Genomic DNA, 16,343 nt, shown 5'->3' on the forward strand with positions numbered 1-16,343 from the left:
AATTCCTATAGCTCTACCTGGAGATCTTTGTTATGTAAAATAGCCTGGCCTAAGCCAGAGTAATGGCCCATTAGCAAAGGTGGAGGGGGGCTGAGTTTCTGCTTTTGAAATGAGTTTCTGCTTCTGAGTTTCTACTCTTTTTAAAGGAAATATTCTGCCTTTTTAATATTTCCTAGGATATTTCATTTTTCTAGGAGAGGGGTGGCTGATCACTTCCTCAAGCACAACTATATTTCTGTATCTATTTACCTGGAAGTAAAATATCACTGAAATGCACTTCTTCGGTATTCACATGTGCCAAGAGTGCCCTGCGAGAACATTTGGGTTTAGTCAGGGAACAAGGCAGCAGTTTTAACCAGAGTTAAATAATTATGTTAACTCCGCTCTTGCTTAGGCTGCCTGTTGGACATTTTACCTGCTTCTACTCAGGCTCAAGTGCTTGTCCGCTTTAGAGATCCGTTAGAGCGGGGGTCTCCAACCTTGGCAACTTTGAGACTTGTGGACTTCAACTCCCAGAATTCCTCAGCCAGCAAAGCTGGCTGAGGAATTCTGGGAGTTGAAGTCCACAGGTCTTAAAGTTGCCACTGTTGGAGACCCCTGCGTTAGAGAGGCTGCTACTTTGGGGGCTCTCCAATGGCTTTGGAGATATATTGCTGTACAGACAGTGCTAACCTCCCGCATCACTACCATTGCCACTAACAAATGCAAACTACGCCAGATGAACCCCCAGTTTGCACGTATACGTAAATTCCCAGGCCCATGTCTCCCCTCCCCTCCCCGCCGCTTCACTGGGGAGCGGAAGTCCCTTTGGAGAACCATGACGTCCTTCGTTTCCGAAACCTAACGTTACACCGGAAGCGACGACAATTCAGCGACTCGGAGCCCGTGAGCTCTGCGCCCTCTAGCGGTTCTTACCCACTCCTCGTTCCTTCAGCTAAGATCCAGTATTGCGTGGCCACACACAGGTATGTGCGTGTGTACGCGCGCGCGCGGGCGGAAGAGGGAGGACATCGCGGGGAAGGGGCTGTAACGCGGTTCCTCGGGATTTCCAAGTAAGCGGTAGGGAATTTCCTTCGTCTCTCCCCCTCCCGGTCTTAAAGTGGCACAGACCAAAGATTAGACAGTGCTGTTTTCCTGACTTGTTCCTAATAGCTGAACCTAAAGCCTTGAATTGCGGTCACGGTGGCGCGATCTTCCCACTTTTCTTGTTCCGGCTTGTTCTACAACCTGATGCGAGCCTAGCTCTCTTAGCAAATGCTGGCAAGGTAGGTATTGATTCATTTCTTTAGCCTCCCCTCACCCAATCGTTACATCCTGTCAGCTTGGAATCTGGAGTCTCCCCTGTCTTCTCAGGAAATGGCCTGCACAATAGAAAAGATCTTGACAGATGCAAAGACGTTGCTGGAAAGGCTGAAAGATCACGATAATGCTGCCGAGTCTCTCATTGATCAGTCTACTATGTTGCATAAGAAAGTTGTAGCCATGAAAGAAGCTGGTACAACTCTTTCACACAAAGTGAGTGCAGGTTTGTTAATGGCACAAATGGATTGGCAAGTGCGGGTTAATGGATGTGTTGCACTGTACAAGTCCTCTGGCTCATACAAAAACGTTTTTCTTTTGCAAGTATCAAGAAGATGCAGCTGAGCTAAAGGATCTCTCTAAATACAAACCTCACATTCTCTTATCTCAGGAAAACACTCAGATTAGAGATCTGCAACAGGAAAATAGAGGTGAGCATTGTCCTAATGAAATAATTGTGAGCTAAAATGATTTTTATGGAAGTATTTTTTTTTGAACAAATTTTATTAATTTTTTTAAAAAACATACACAAGCAAACAAAACATAGGATGTAGTAACATAAAATATCTTTTTCTAAAAAACACATAGAATATCTTATTTAAAAACAAGATAATTCCAAATTATCACATTTCTATACAAACACAATTTAATATATATATTTATCTTATCTGTTCAACTTCATATCCTTTCCCAACATCTCTTTACTGCTCCCTTTCCTTCTGTTTAATTGTATTTCTTTTGCCTTAGATTATATATATTCATTATATATAGTTTCATTAATTCTCTTCCAACATCCTTTCAAACATAAACAAACATTACACAAAACATAAATACATAAAACTTCTTTTTGGAAAATGGCTTACCCCGGGTTAAATCTTTTTGTACAGACATAAATCAAATTCGTGCTCAAATAATATACTATTTCATATCTTATTTAACATTCTATATTTTCTATATATTTTCTCTCTCCTATTCATTCTTTTAATTCTATTTTATTTATTTCATTTCAATTTAAATAATTATACTTGCATCTTTTGTCCGTTCTCTTTCAATCATCTATTTTTCCTTTCTTTCTAATACAATATTTCTCCTGTAACCACTGGTTGAAGTATGACAACTTTTTATCTTTCCCCTAAATTTTACACTTAAAATAATACATACTTTTCATACTGATTCTGCTTCATACATTCTAAGTACTACATTTCAAAATAATAAAACAAGCCAATAATATTAGCTTCCCTTTAATGCATTATTAATTCATATAATATTTTGATTTTCTAATTCAATTTCAAATACTAATATCTACCATACAATCTTATGTACTTTTGCAGAATCATTTTTATAAAATTATATCTTACCCCTTATCCCTGAAAAAACCTGTTTTTTAACATCTTGTTTAAAGCTTTTATGACTTCTCTTCCCTTTTTCCCTTCCTTTCTTATCAATTCTAGCTTTTTGACCCCCCCCCAATCTCTCAAGTTTCACTCTCTTAATCTTCCCTCTCTGTTGTATTTCTCTTTTCTGTTGCTTTCTGACATCATATCGATTTTTCATCTTATTTTTCTTTTTCTTGGTTGCTTTTTTAAGTCCTGAATTCACCATTTCTTTATCCCCCTTACGCTTTTCTTCCTCCACTAAGAGTATTTGTCCATTAAAGATGGCTTCTTCTTCTTGATCCCAGCCTTCCTGTCGCTGTTGTATTTCTTGATAGGTAGAGATCGCCATTTCTAAAAAGTGGAAAATAGATCCAGAAGAGCCCATGCCTTCCTGTTCCTCTTTTTTCAATTTTTGAAATTCCATTTGTAATTCTTCAAAAGATAATGGCATTTTTTCCCTTTTTTTGAAACAACCCAAATATCTTTAATCTTTCAAGAAATAGTTCACCAAGATCCCAAAGTCACAAAACAAACCAAATCAAAGCAAACAGTTTCATTTAGCACTTTCTTCTTTCTGTATTTTCTCTTCCTAGGGTAGAATTCAAATACACAGTTCCAAAGTAATCTTCTAGAAGTCATAATACCTTTTATTTCTGATCTTATAAACTCAAAGCAGTCTCCTTCAGTACAATCTTAAAATAAATCTTTACCTCTTCCCTTCCACTTATAGCAAATAAAAAGAATTTTAAGTTTTTAGTTCCAATGTCCAGTAATCCTTTATCCCCTTGGCTTTAAATTTCAAGTTTACCTTCTATGCCCAAGCAGGTTTTCCAGATTTCCAACTGCTGTTTCTGTGGGAAGGGAGAGTGAAAGAAAGTAACTTTCCCTTTCAGCTTTTTTTCGCTGCTTTTACGATCTTCCTTGTAAGATCTTCCTGAAGGAGACAATGTATCCTTCAGACGATTCAGTTTCCAGGGTATTTAAAAGTTTCTTCTAGTCCCGGTTCAGCCAAAACTTTCGCCTTCACCTACTTCCTCTTGCACAAATCTTACCCAGCTGCAGGCTTCTTTGTGGCGGCCATTGCTGATCGCCGCTCCACCGCCTTGGGAAAAAGGGGTTTTGCCGGCTGGGGAGGGGGTTTGCGTTACCCCCAAACCCAAATCCGGATCCCCTCTCTCTTCGGCTGCCTCTACGGGGCAGCCCTATCCTCCAGATCCATCTGGATCGGAGGAACCTCGGCAGCGAGCGCAGCAGGAATCGCAGAGGATCGCGAATTCCTGCTGCCGCCGAGCCTTGCAAAACCGGAAGCCCCGATTTTTATGGAAGTATTGATTTACCATTAATTGAGGGCTTTACTTCAGAGCTTAATTTAGAATATTTTAGGAATGTTCTGAGGCTGGAAGTATGTGAGATCTGATGTAAATAACTTTGATAAAATGGGTATTATTTGAGCCAACATTTCAGTTTATATCTTATTCATGCAACAAATCATATGGTAAAAATACCAGCTTAAAATCATTTTATTATTGGTGTTCCCCGTGGCATTATATGCTGGTTATATAAGCATGCCAAGACAAAAAAAAACTCTCAAATTTTGTTCAAGTTTATTCAACTGCAACTTATTCAAAAAATAGATTGTAACCTCACTGATTAACTGTTGTGTTATATAAATAGGTGACAGTCTGCCACACATTTGCATAACAATAAGCTTCAGTGAAAAACAGAAATGTGCCCTCAAATGCATAGGATTAGACTATAAATCAAATTTGCTTGATTATAAAATACTAATCCAGAGTGTGCATTGATCAAAAAAGTCTAGTCTTTCCCTGGTCTGCCATCAGGGAAAGAATTTGAAATGGAAGTGTAACCAAACAAATAGTAATTCTAGAGACCAATGTGCATCCTACCAATATAGTCATAGCATGGAATTACACTTTTTTCCCCAGAGTTATGGATCTCTTTAGAAGAACATCAAGATGCACTAGAACTTATTATGAGCAAATACAGAAAACATATGCTGCAGCTCATGATGAAAAGAAAAGATGTGGATTCTCAATCAGTTTTGCAAGTACATCAAAGCCAGTCTGCGGTAAGAAATTACTATGTTCTCTCTAAAAAAAAAAGTAGAAATAGATTTAGGAGAGTTGCTTGGATGTATGCTCTGTTTCCTTTTGACTCTTGCTTTTTTCTTAAGAGTCTCTTCTCTGAAATATCTCAGAAGTGCCTTTTCTTTCTAGGAGAAAGTACTGCAGCTGAGATGTAACTTAAGAGTTCTTATAAAGTAAATAATTGTAAATACCATGGATGATTAAATTATTTTTATGCCACAAAAAACCCTACAAAATTTCATTACATTTTGCCTCCAAGTAGGTCTATAAATTTATGACTGTTCAGAAGGCATTCCATATACTACAGATCAGCTGTTGCCAACCCACTGGTGGTCTATGAGAAAATTTTAGTGGGCCGCAGAGAAATGTCCGCCACAAAGCAAGTAATCCAGGCTGCGCAGGAACACAAGGTTGCGCAGCCCACATGGCCCGCCCACCCGCTGGCCCCCACCCTTCGGCCAAGCACAAACCTGCAAAAAGCAGCGCAGCCCTCGCCAGCCAGGGTGAGGTGATGGTGCTGTCGCAGCAAGAGGGGGTTGGCAGCACAGGCGGGCTAAAGCGGCGATGGGAGATGGTCGGAAGGTGCAGTAGCACCATGCTTACTTGCATTTGCGTGGCACTCCCGCACCTTCCAGCTCGCATCTCTTGGCCTGGGCTCTTCCTCGATGGCTGCGGGCTGTAGGGATGGCCCAGGGCAGGAAAAGTACCGGCTGGTGGTGGTGGGAGGGGTGGAGTGGACAAGCCTGCGCTCACCAGTTCAGAGGTCCAGAATGAAGTGGCGGCAGCATCAGTTTTCTCGTCCCTCTCGGCGCTCTGCTCTGCTGCCCTCCCCTCCATCGCTGCCCGGGGAAAGCACTGGAAAAGTAAGCAGAAACATAGCTCTCACTGGGGCGACAGAGTGGAGATCAAAGAAGGCACAAGCAAGAGAAGACAGAAACTGTCCCCTATGAAAAGCACCGCTTTCTGTTGCCTGTGCTTTCTGATCTCCACTCTTTCGCCCCAGCAAGAGCTTTGTTTCTGCTCACTTTCTTTTCCTGTGCCTTCCTCAGGAAGCAATGGATGGGACCATGGGGGGGGGGGGCAGCAGAGACACCAGGGCTGCTCTGCCCCCTCAGCAAGTCAGGCCTGGAGGAACGCGAAGAATTGCGGGCGAGCGCCGGAGAAATGTGTTTTGGAAATGCCAACACACATTTCCAGCATGCTCTCCTCTGTCCTGAAGTAGGATTGAGTGGGGGGAGAGAGCAGGGGGAAAGATAGGAGGGAAGGAGAAACCTGGCTGGCTTTCCTTTGGCATGGGGTGGGGTGGGGGGAGACCAAATGCCCAAACCAAAAGAGCACTGAGGAAGATGGGTTCCTCATAACCAGCCTGTTTGTGCAGGCAAGAACTTTTCTGGGCTTGACCCTCCCTTCGCCCTCCACATAGGGAGGGACTTTCTCTGCTTGGAAGTGGCAGGAGAAACCTGGAGCTTAGCCTATGGGGGGGGGAGTCTTCTTGTGTGGAGGCCGAAGGGGGGGTATTGCCTGGTTATTAGGAGCTCGTCTTCCTCAGCGCTTTTAGCCTGGCCCTGCTTCCCCCCCCCAACTCCAGGCAGCCACACCTGGCTAAGGAGAGAGAGGTTTCCTCTGACTTGGAGGAGATATGAAATGACAGGAGACCAGATTGGAGGGGCTCTGCTTTGCTTCCGTTTGAGGGGGAGCCATATCTGTCCATATCTTCCCAGTCTCCAGGCCCCTCTTTCTTCTCAGAGGATGAGAGAGGCACCTCCTTTCCCTTTGCTCTGCCCCACAGTTATGATTGTGTTACAATAAACATTGCTATAACTTTAAAAGCACAACTATAAAGACGTGGGAAAATACCCGAACAAAGCTAAATATCATATATATAAATACCCGCGAAAACATAACCCATATATGTAATATTAAATTTATATTTAATATAACAAATAAAAATGTTATATTAAATATATTATTTTTTAGAAAAATTCGTATTAGTGGCCCTCGGGATTTAAAAGTATGAGTTTGGTGGTCCCTGAGGTCCAAAAGATTGGCAACCCCTGCTACAGATTATTTGAGTTTTTTGGGAATGGAAAACATGACTAGCAAAGTAGATACACAAGAGAGGGTACCCATCTGCTAGATCCAAAGCCTTCCTGTTTTCCAGTTTGCTCCTAAACTGGTGTGTAAAATAATAGTCATGGAGCTAATGAGAAGTAACAAGAATAGCTTGTATAATATAAATGGTTTTTATATAGGATTACATAGACAATGCTGTGATTGTGTTAGTAATTGGAGCACCATGTCAGTAGCAGTACTATATCTTTGTTAAGAGGATACAAAAATCATGGATGCATTGCAAAAAAGTTGAGGGTTGAGGGTATGTGCAATCTGTGCGGGTATTGCAATGAGGAAAAAGGTCTTTTCCAGCTCTTAAATGAAACCTGAGTATGTTGGTACTGCATGGCGAGACTGGATCATGACTACATTGTATAAGCATAGCACATATTAGAAATATTTCAGAACAAAATGTTCCTTACTAAATAATAGGGCCTGTCTTAAAGCTATTTTTCAGAAAATTAAAATATATTTTAACAGAATTATGGAATAACAGGATTATTTAAAAAGTGTATGATGGCAGTAGTTGATTCCTACTTAATGTAGTTCCAAGACATAAATCTGCCATGGTATTGTATATTAAAAAAGTGAAATATATGGTAAATAAAATGTAGTATAAAGGCACAACTTAAAATTAGCCTTTTAGAGTTCAACAGTCATTCATTAAAAGTTTTCTTGACTTGGATGGACATGTCTCATTACAGATACTTTTACTTTTACAATACCTTATTTTGGACTGATTATCATTTAAAGTATACTGCTTGTCTGCTGCATTTGTTTTACTTTCTCTAATAAATTGCATTAATTTAAGGGCGTTTTTATAATCTGAAAGATTTCAACAGTTCAGTCTAGCGAAAAAGGTTTATTGAAGCCTAGTTACAATATCAGCTGTTCCCCCTTGTTGAAAAATACAAATTTAATTTAAAGAAGCCAATTCCTCCAGCCGAGCATTATTTTTTCTCTCTTCATTAGAGTTTTTAATTTGCAATAGTGATGAATATCTGCTTTTACGTGTTTTTAATTGAAAATAATTTTGTTTTGCAACCTATCTTCAGGAGATTGAGAGTCAGATCGACATAATCTGTGAAATGGGAGAAGTTATGAGAAAAGCAGTCAGTGTTGACAGTGATCAATATTATAAAATACAAGAAAAGCTAGCACAGTTAGAGGTAAGTACTGAACCACTGTGAAGTGTGGGATTGTTGAAAAGGAAGATATTTGTGATTTTTCAGCATCCAAATTTAAAGGAGCATTGAATGTTCTCTGTTAAAGTTTGTTACATGCATCAGACTGAAGTAGCTTCATAGTTGTACAGTATGAATAACAGAGTTGGAAGGGTTTAAAATTCTTTAGCCCCTTAATCCATTATTAATTTTCCAAAATCCATATACCAAGGCCATATATAAAACATTTACAATTAAACTTACACAATTATCATCTGATGAAAAACCTTGCCAGTTTGAAAAATCTTAATCTCTGCAAATATTTTTTTTTAAATCCAAAAAAGTGATTAAGATATAAGGCTCTCTCCAGGTTAGTGTCCATAATGATTGCTTTGAGAGGTTGAACTTGATGTAAATCCTAATTCTCAGCTACTCCATTCAGAAACTGATCATAAAAAGCGACAGTTTTGGTGGTCTATTCATGAGGAGCAGCTATTTGGAATCGCAAGGATGAGCTCAACAATCCTTTGTTCCAGAAAGATTACATTGACTTGGATCCAGCATCCAATAGTAAAATTCCCTTAACAAAGCTGTATTGCTAGTTAACAAAAGCTAGTACTATATCTGTTCGCCATGGTGCTCATAGGAAGTGTTGGACATTTATCTGATGATAGATCTTTCAAAAAGCGGCATGGAAAGATGATAGGAGTGATATATGGAAAGTAATTACAGATGTCCCCAAAATTACATTTTTATGGCACTGAATGAATATATTGTCTCTGTCACTAACAGATCACACATTATTATTTTTAATTTTCAGCTTGAAAATAAAGAGTTGCGAAAATTATTATCAATCAGTAAAGAATCTGTTGAAGTGAGGAAAGAATTACTTGATGTTGCATCTCAAGCTACAAAACCTCAGTCCTGGAACAGTTGATCCTGGAAATTGGAAACTCTACTGCAGGAATGAGTATGCTTCATTTCTGAGTGTTCCTTTAATTCCCTTTAGTCTTCTCTTGGAAACCATTCCAAGCCTGTTACCATATTGTAAGTTCTGTTCTGGGGAGGGGGTTGTAATGGCCCCTTTCATTAAGATTTGTTTTGCTTAATCCTGCAGTAGAGTGAAGTCAATGTTTTCTTTAGGTTACCCATGATTTTAGAAATCTCAGCAGGATGCAGCAAGGATCATCTTAACTTTTCTAGTGTGAGCAAAGAATATTAAAGTCAAATCTTTTAGCATGACTTAAATTTAAGTGGCATTCAGTTCTTAAATATGTTTAGGGTGCACTGTTGTACAAAGCTTGGGCACTCCTACTCTTAATGCTAGAATTTCTGCTTCTAGCATTGTTTTTGGTGCTGCATTTATTGTATCATTTAAAAATATACTGTCATATTACCTATTTCTTAATATCAACAAAGTCACCCAGTGTCACCTTGTAGGGGAGTTGAAATTTAGCATAGAAATTTAATAAATGAAATAAATAAACAAATACTGAAAGTAACACACAATGCCTGACTATTTCACGCAGGAGATGTCTCTGTGGGTTATAACAAAGTCTGGTATTTCTGCCTACCTAGGAGGTTCAATGGGTATGATAATCCATTATGGGGCATAACCTCATTAGTTCCTTTTCTGTCTTTCTCAATATCTACTTGATCAAGGAAACTGACTCTAATTTCTTATAGTCACATTAAGCCCCTGTGCATAGATGTCAGGAAGGAGATGCGTGGAAACAAGTCTCTGTTATACCTTATAAAGATTACTCTGTGTGTAGGCATTTGCACATATATATATATATATCTTATTCCTGTAAAAGATGAATTTGCTTTTTTGCAAGCACCTGCCAATATTTTAAAAATTATTTTTCTTGAAAGATTGATGGTTGAAGATAAATATACTTAATATTTGTTAATATTGTTCAAATGTACACATTATAAATGTCTCTTTTAAAATTTCTTGGGTATCCATTCTCCGATGGTAAAACAGAATCTATGAAATGTATTGGGCATATTTATTCTTGCTGTCCTGGTTTAACTAAGTTTTAGAAATATAACTAAACAAAATTTATGTCATTTTGCTAGTTTCCTTCTTGCCCCATACGTTTGGTGGAAAGGAGTGATAGGCTAATTGATTAAATTCATCTGGGGATATTTTCAGGTTTTCACATTGAAAATTTTATTTTAAAGGCTGAGCAGATTTTAAAAAAAATTCTTAAAATGTGGGCCCTATTTGCATAATGCAATCAGCTGAACAAACTCAGTATCTTTGCAGCATTATGCCTTAAATATATGCCTTCCGTGTCATCTTCAGAATCAATAAGTTCTTGTTATGAGCTGCAATTTGCCCAGTCTTTGTATAGGCTGTGGATTATTTTGTAACTATCCTGTAGGATGTAAATTTAATTACCTACAGAGATGCTGCACTATCGTTTACCATCTTATAAGCCTATTCTATTCAGTAAATTAAAAATATTATCTTTACCTCTCGTCTTATTAAATATGTATATTGGCTCATTTTCTTGAAATAAATGTTTTGAGGCAGTATTGTGTGCTAAGGCTTTTTTGTACAGAGAATTATTTATGGCAGAGGACGAGGCACTATTGGCCAGATGTTGTTGTACAGCCCCAGCCATAACAGCTGGTAATTAGGGATATTAAAACTAGTTTTTCAGCATGAAAAGGGCCATAGGTTCCCTCTTTTTTGATGCTTTTGGACATATTTTAAATTTGACTGATATCAATGTTTCTGGTCAAATCCTTGGACATTCGAGTTATATTCTGTATTCTCAGGTTGTTAATTAAGTTTAATAAAGAAATGCTGTAGCTTCACGTTTCTGAAAATGATACATTGACTGTGAATTGAGGACCAATAGAACACTCCTCAAATAATGTGATCAACTTGTCAATTCTATTTTGCAAGTATAAAAGTCTGCTAGATTCATGTACTGTTTTAACCCTGCTTTATTTACCAAGCCAAAAACAAACAAGCCATATTGTAACTTAGAGCCGAAAGATTATTCTTTCACATGGCTACTAATAAATGTATTGTTGCCTTATATTATGTATCAAATTATTTTCTTCACATCCTGTAAGCAACCAGCTGCATCCTTCTGCCACCCAAAAATCAGGTTTGCCTACATTTTTATAAACATGCATCTAAGCATTACTTTGCAGTAAGTAGGCTACTCCTAGAATAAACTGTATGTCTTAAAGTGGAAAAATTATTTAATGACACACATTGCAGTTGCCTGTTTTACAGTTGTCATAATGGCTCAGACCCAATATAAGCGTGTTTGGTTATGGACTCGTGTTTATTTTCGGCTTTTCTTATGGTTACAGACCATATTGTATAGAAAGCCTATCCTAAAGATTAAGCAGAAGCAGTGCCTTCTGAATTTGGGGAGATAATCTTATTAAGCTTGTGGAAAGGGTGGCTACTTGTTGCATGCTAAATCTCTGGACACAGTTACAGTATTGATTTTTAGGATTGATCTAGAGAAATAAAATTATAATGAATCTAGATAAGATGGACACAATAGGGATAGAGAAGCCTGATGATAAAGAAGAGGACAACCACTTCTGAATGGATTTTGAAAGGGTGATTGCCTACTTATAAAATAGTTACCATGGAGATAACGGCCAATCAAAAAAATTCATTTATTGGATGATAGCTCCCACTATATTATCTGCCACCCCGCTTTTTCCACTGACATTTCTATCAATAAATATGGTACTAAAATTATGTATTTGGCTCGTATGCCAGATTTTTTTTTCCAAAAGCAATGGAGCAGAGTGTCTGGTGGGTATTAATGGAAGTATCTTGAGTCAAAGTGGTACCCAAGAGACTTACTACTCTACCCTATATCAGTAGCAGAAGAGAAGAAGATAGATGGATAGAGAAGACCTTTATTGTCATTGCATTCTACAAATACAATAAAATTTGAAAGCTACTCCAGCACAGTGCCCCAAACACCACATCACAATAACACTACAGAGTATTTAATAAAATAATAATAATAATAATAATAATAATAATAATAATAATAATAATAATAATAATAATAATAATAATAAACCTAGTCTAAAACCTATCTAAAACATACAGTAAGTTAGTTTAAAAATGCCACTATATACATAGGACTAAATCACATATGCATTGTTTGATTCAAGACAGTTATTGCCTTGGAAAAGAAACTTTTTCTCAGTCTATTAGTCCTCATTTTAAGACACCTATAGTGTCTCCCTGATGGTAACAGTTCGAAATATGAATGACCAGGATGAGAACGGTCTGTGGAGATTTTTAGTGCTCTAGAGAGGAGTCTGGTCTTCGCAATCTCTTCCAAAGAAGAATATAGTATCCTGTAAAACTGTAATGATGCTTTCTTAAATCATGTTTAAGTTGTCATATACATGTTTGGTTACTCTTTGGTAATTATTAGAATTGTAAGTAAAATATGTAACAGCTCAGGAAGGACTTTATCAGATACAAGGCCCGAATGAAAAAAATTATACCTGTACTGCTGTAAATTTTAAGAAGACAGAAAAACAATCCTTGGGATTAACTATTTTGTTAGCTGTATTTATTTTTTCACATAAACACTGCTGTAACGTGGGACAATTTTTTTAAAGCCATCACAGATTAACTCTACGTTGCTTTAATCAAATCTTAACGGTCCATTTCTTCATCTAAGTCAAATATATGCCTGTGAGGTTATTGCTTCATTTTGGGAAAAGGTGGGACATATATGGTGCTAAATGGCAGATGGGATAAGACACCAAAAATCAAATTTCATCGGTGGCTTGTGTGGTGTGAGCCCTAATGTTTTCATACTGCAGCAAAATTTCCTTCTGTGCTTCCAAGCTCTACTTAATTCTTCTTTCAAACTTTTGAACATTGTAGTGAAGTGGTACCAGATTCAAGGAAATCCAGGGAATCCACCTGCCTTCCAAAAGCTATAACCACTAGTTTTCCTGCTGGTTTTTTCCCCCCAAGTGAAGCTTTTTAATAATATTTAATATACTGGCAATTCATTTCTGGATGATGATTTCATGCTACAATGCTATGAAGAAATACCTCACTTCTTGAAGCTTATTATTTCTGCTCTTATCAATATGAAGCCTGATAGCAATTTCTCTTAGTTCATGAACCCTTCTCATGTGAAATTCATCCGTTGCTATCATGGATTATTACTTTGTTCTTGATCACACAAATCAGCTCTTTGTGCTTGATTAATTTTGGGGGGTGGGGTTGCTTTGGCTCACAGTATTCACATCAACATAGTTATGCTATGCTGTGCCTCTACATTTCTTTTTCTTCTGGACCATCCACTCCCTTTGAAAGAAAAAAAAACTTCTTTTATTTGACTTTTTTCTGTTTGCCAATGGATTTCTACTCCATTCTCCTCGCACACCCATTTCAAAATTTTATGTTTATTGACATCCCCTCTTCTAAGCTGGGAAGAAAGCTCAAATAGGAGAAGGTAGCAGAGGTGCTTGCATTTTTTTCTAATTTTTGCCATTTATCTAAATCAATCCCATATCTGAAATTTCCCCCCCACACAATCATTGTTTCTTTTACTTATTCTTCCTCTAATTCAAACTCTAGCAAATGTCCATAAAGTTTTTTGATTACTTTTTCATCAGTACCTGTCAAAATTTTATCTAAATCAGTCAACTTATCATAGATACCTTCTGTTTTAACATCTTTATCAAATCTAGATTGTATTTGCAAATATGAAAACCAATTCATTTTTACACCTTGTTCTTACAACGCTTGCATAGATTTAAGTTCACCCTTTTCATTCAATATCTCACGATATCTAACTGTTTGTTCCTTTTTATATATTATTGGATAGGAAAAAGCTTCAATAGTAGATAACCATAGCGGAATTTTTAAATAATATTGCTTTTTTATCTTCTCCCAGTTTAGAAACAATGCTTCTCGAATATAATGTCTTCTAAAATACCCCTGCGTTTTAGTTCCCTTATACCAGAGGAAGGCATGCCACCCTAACAGCAGGTCATGTCCTTCTAAATTCAAACGTCTAGTATTCCTTAGTGTTATCCACTCCTTTACCCACATCAGACTCGTCGCTTGGTAGTATAATTCCCAATTGGGCACAGCAAATCCTCCTCTTATTCTTGCATCTTGTAACAATTTAAGTTTTATTCTCGCTTTCTTCCCCTGCCAAATGTATTTTAGCACTATTTTGTTTAAATCTTCAAAAAATTCTTTCCCTAATCAGATTGGAATTGTCTGGAATAAGTATAAGACTCTAGGCAATACATTCATCTTGATTGTAGATATTCTCCCAATCAGTGATAATTGTAAATTTTCCCATTTTATCAAATCTGTCACAATCTGTTGTTTAAGTTTAAGATAATTGTCCTTCTTAAGTGTGCTACATCTTGGTGTTATATGTATCCCTAAATACTTAACCTTGTTTGTGACCTGGATCCCCAAAACTTCCTCCAATTCTTTCTTTCGTCTTACTAACATGTTCTTTGCTAAAATCTTTGTTTTATCTTTATTTATTTTCAAACCTGCTACTTTCCCATACTCTTCTATCTTTTCTATCAGTTTAGGTGCAGACTCCAATGGATCCTCTAATATAAATACCAGGTCATCTGCAAAGGCTTGTAATTTATACTCTTCTTTTTTAATTTTCATTCCTTTTATTTCCTTTTCTTCTCTGATGTTCCTATTCAGCACTTCCAGTGTTAACACAAACAACAGAGCTGACAGTGGACAGCCTTGTCTGGTCCCTTTTCTTATATCTATAAAGTCTGTTAACTCTCCATTTATCATAACCTTTGCAGTTTGTTTATGATATATCTTTTCGATGGCTTGAGTAATTTTTTTACCGAAGCCCATTTGGTCCAATTGTTACAGCATAAAACGCCAATTCACATTATCAAAGGCTTTTTGTGCATCTATAAACATCAGAGCCATTTGTTTTTCAGGATGTGCCTCATAGTATTCCAGTGTAGCTAAAATTATTCTCATATTATCTTTAATCTGTCTCTTCGGCAAAAATCCCTTTGGATCAGGATGAATAAAATTGTTTAAGTATCTTTTCAGTCTTTCTGCCAGAATTGAAGCAAAAATTTTATAATCTGAATTTAATAGTGATATAGGTCTGTAATTTTTAACTTGCTGTGGGTCTGTGTCCTCCTTCGGTACAAGTGTGATATATGCTTCTGACCACATTTTGGGTATTCTCTTCTTTGTCATAACTTCATTCATAATTTCTAATAAGTGAAGATTCAATGTTTCCTGGAATGTCTTATAAAATTCCACTGGCAAACCGTCCGGACCTGGTGCTTTCCCAATGTTTTGCTTTTTTAAAGCTTCTGTTAATTCCATCATTGTTATATTACTTTCTAACATTGTTTCAATATCTTTGGGTATCTGGGGCAAATTTGCTTCCTGTAAGTATTGTTGAATTCTTTCTTCCTGAACATTCTCTTGATGGTACAGTTTTCCATAGTAATCTTGAATAATTTTTTTCTTCTCCGCATTTCCATAGCATACATGTCCTTCTTCATTTATCAATTGATTTATTCTTCTCGAGTCTCTTTCCTTTCTCAATTTATATACTAGCCATCTTCCTGGTTTGTTTGTATCTTCAAAATATTTCTGCTTAGCATTTTTAATTTTTTGTGCTATTTCTTCTTTTTCCATTAGCCCCATTTTATGCTTAGTTATGTCCATTTTAATTTTAATGTCCTTTTTTTGTGGTGATTTCTGTAGTTCTTTTTCCAACTTCTTGTAGTCATCTTCCAATATTTTAAGGATTTTTTTTCTGTTTTCTGTTTCTTTTCCTTGTATAGCCCATTATCAAACCTCTTGTATAAGCCTTCGTGTCCCAGAGGTTCTGTAATGATGTATCCTCTTTTGTATTTTCTTTAAAGAAAAAAGTCAATTCTCTCTCAATTTTCTGTTTAAAGTCTTTTTCCTTTAATATTGTGTTATTTAAAGTCCATCTAGATCTCCATTTTTGTCCTTTCTATACAAGTGTTATTGGATTGTGATCTGCCCAGGTACTTGTTTCTATTTCAATGTCTTGTATGTTAGAAAGCAATTCTGTTGATATCCATATCATATCTATTCTAGACCATTGTTAGGGATAACATTGTTTACCCTAACTGGTTTGGGTAAAAAATAATAAATAAGGTATCATGGTTTGTTAGTTAAAGTGTGTGTAACTTTAACTGCAAGAATGTAATTAAGGGTGTGGTTGTAAAAGCACTATATAAGAAGCGAGGCAATTGCAGCTCTCTCT

At 37.0% G+C, this 16,343-nt stretch overlaps 1 protein-coding gene across 2 annotated transcripts; it reads left to right on the forward strand.

The window, feature by feature from the left end:
- The first annotated feature begins 917 nt into the window (after window positions 1-917).
- Window positions 918-11,114, forward strand: SIKE1 (suppressor of IKBKE 1). Of its 2 annotated transcripts, none has more exons than XM_087959542.1 (7): window positions 918-1,059; window positions 1,153-1,265; window positions 1,354-1,515; window positions 1,625-1,730; window positions 4,622-4,764; window positions 7,951-8,064; window positions 8,879-11,114. In XM_087959542.1, exons 3-7 carry the CDS (start codon window positions 1,357-1,359, stop codon window positions 8,993-8,995), a joined length of 639 nt encoding a protein of 212 aa, XP_087815668.1. In that variant the 5' UTR covers window positions 918-1,059; window positions 1,153-1,265; window positions 1,354-1,356; the 3' UTR covers window positions 8,996-11,114. The 2 variants fall into 2 exon arrangements, with proteins under 2 accessions (XP_087815668.1, XP_087815669.1); XM_087959543.1 differs by having other exon boundaries at window positions 918-1,052.
- The last annotated feature ends 5,229 nt before the right edge of the window (window positions 11,115-16,343 follow it).

This window comes from Notechis scutatus, chromosome 3 (assembly GCF_049901735.1).
Source record: "Notechis scutatus isolate UNSWTSFEM ecotype Mainland chromosome 3, rNotScu1.2, whole genome shotgun sequence".
NCBI classification, from domain to species: Eukaryota; Metazoa; Chordata; class Lepidosauria; order Squamata; family Elapidae; genus Notechis; species Notechis scutatus.

What these genes read in the sequence shown, in the direction of transcription:
- SIKE1 (XM_087959542.1), top strand. Translation starts at nt 1,357, where the DNA reads ATGGCCTGCACAATAGAAAAGATCTTGACAGATGCAAAGACGTTGCTG. An exon ending in TCTGCAACAGGAAAATAGAG is followed by an intron (nt 1,731 to 4,621) that starts GTGAGCATTGTC and finishes TTTTTTCCCCAG; the next exon opens with AGTTATGGATCTCTTTAGAA. An exon ending in TACATCAAAGCCAGTCTGCG is followed by an intron (nt 4,765 to 7,950) that starts GTAAGAAATTAC and finishes ACCTATCTTCAG; the next exon opens with GAGATTGAGAGTCAGATCGA.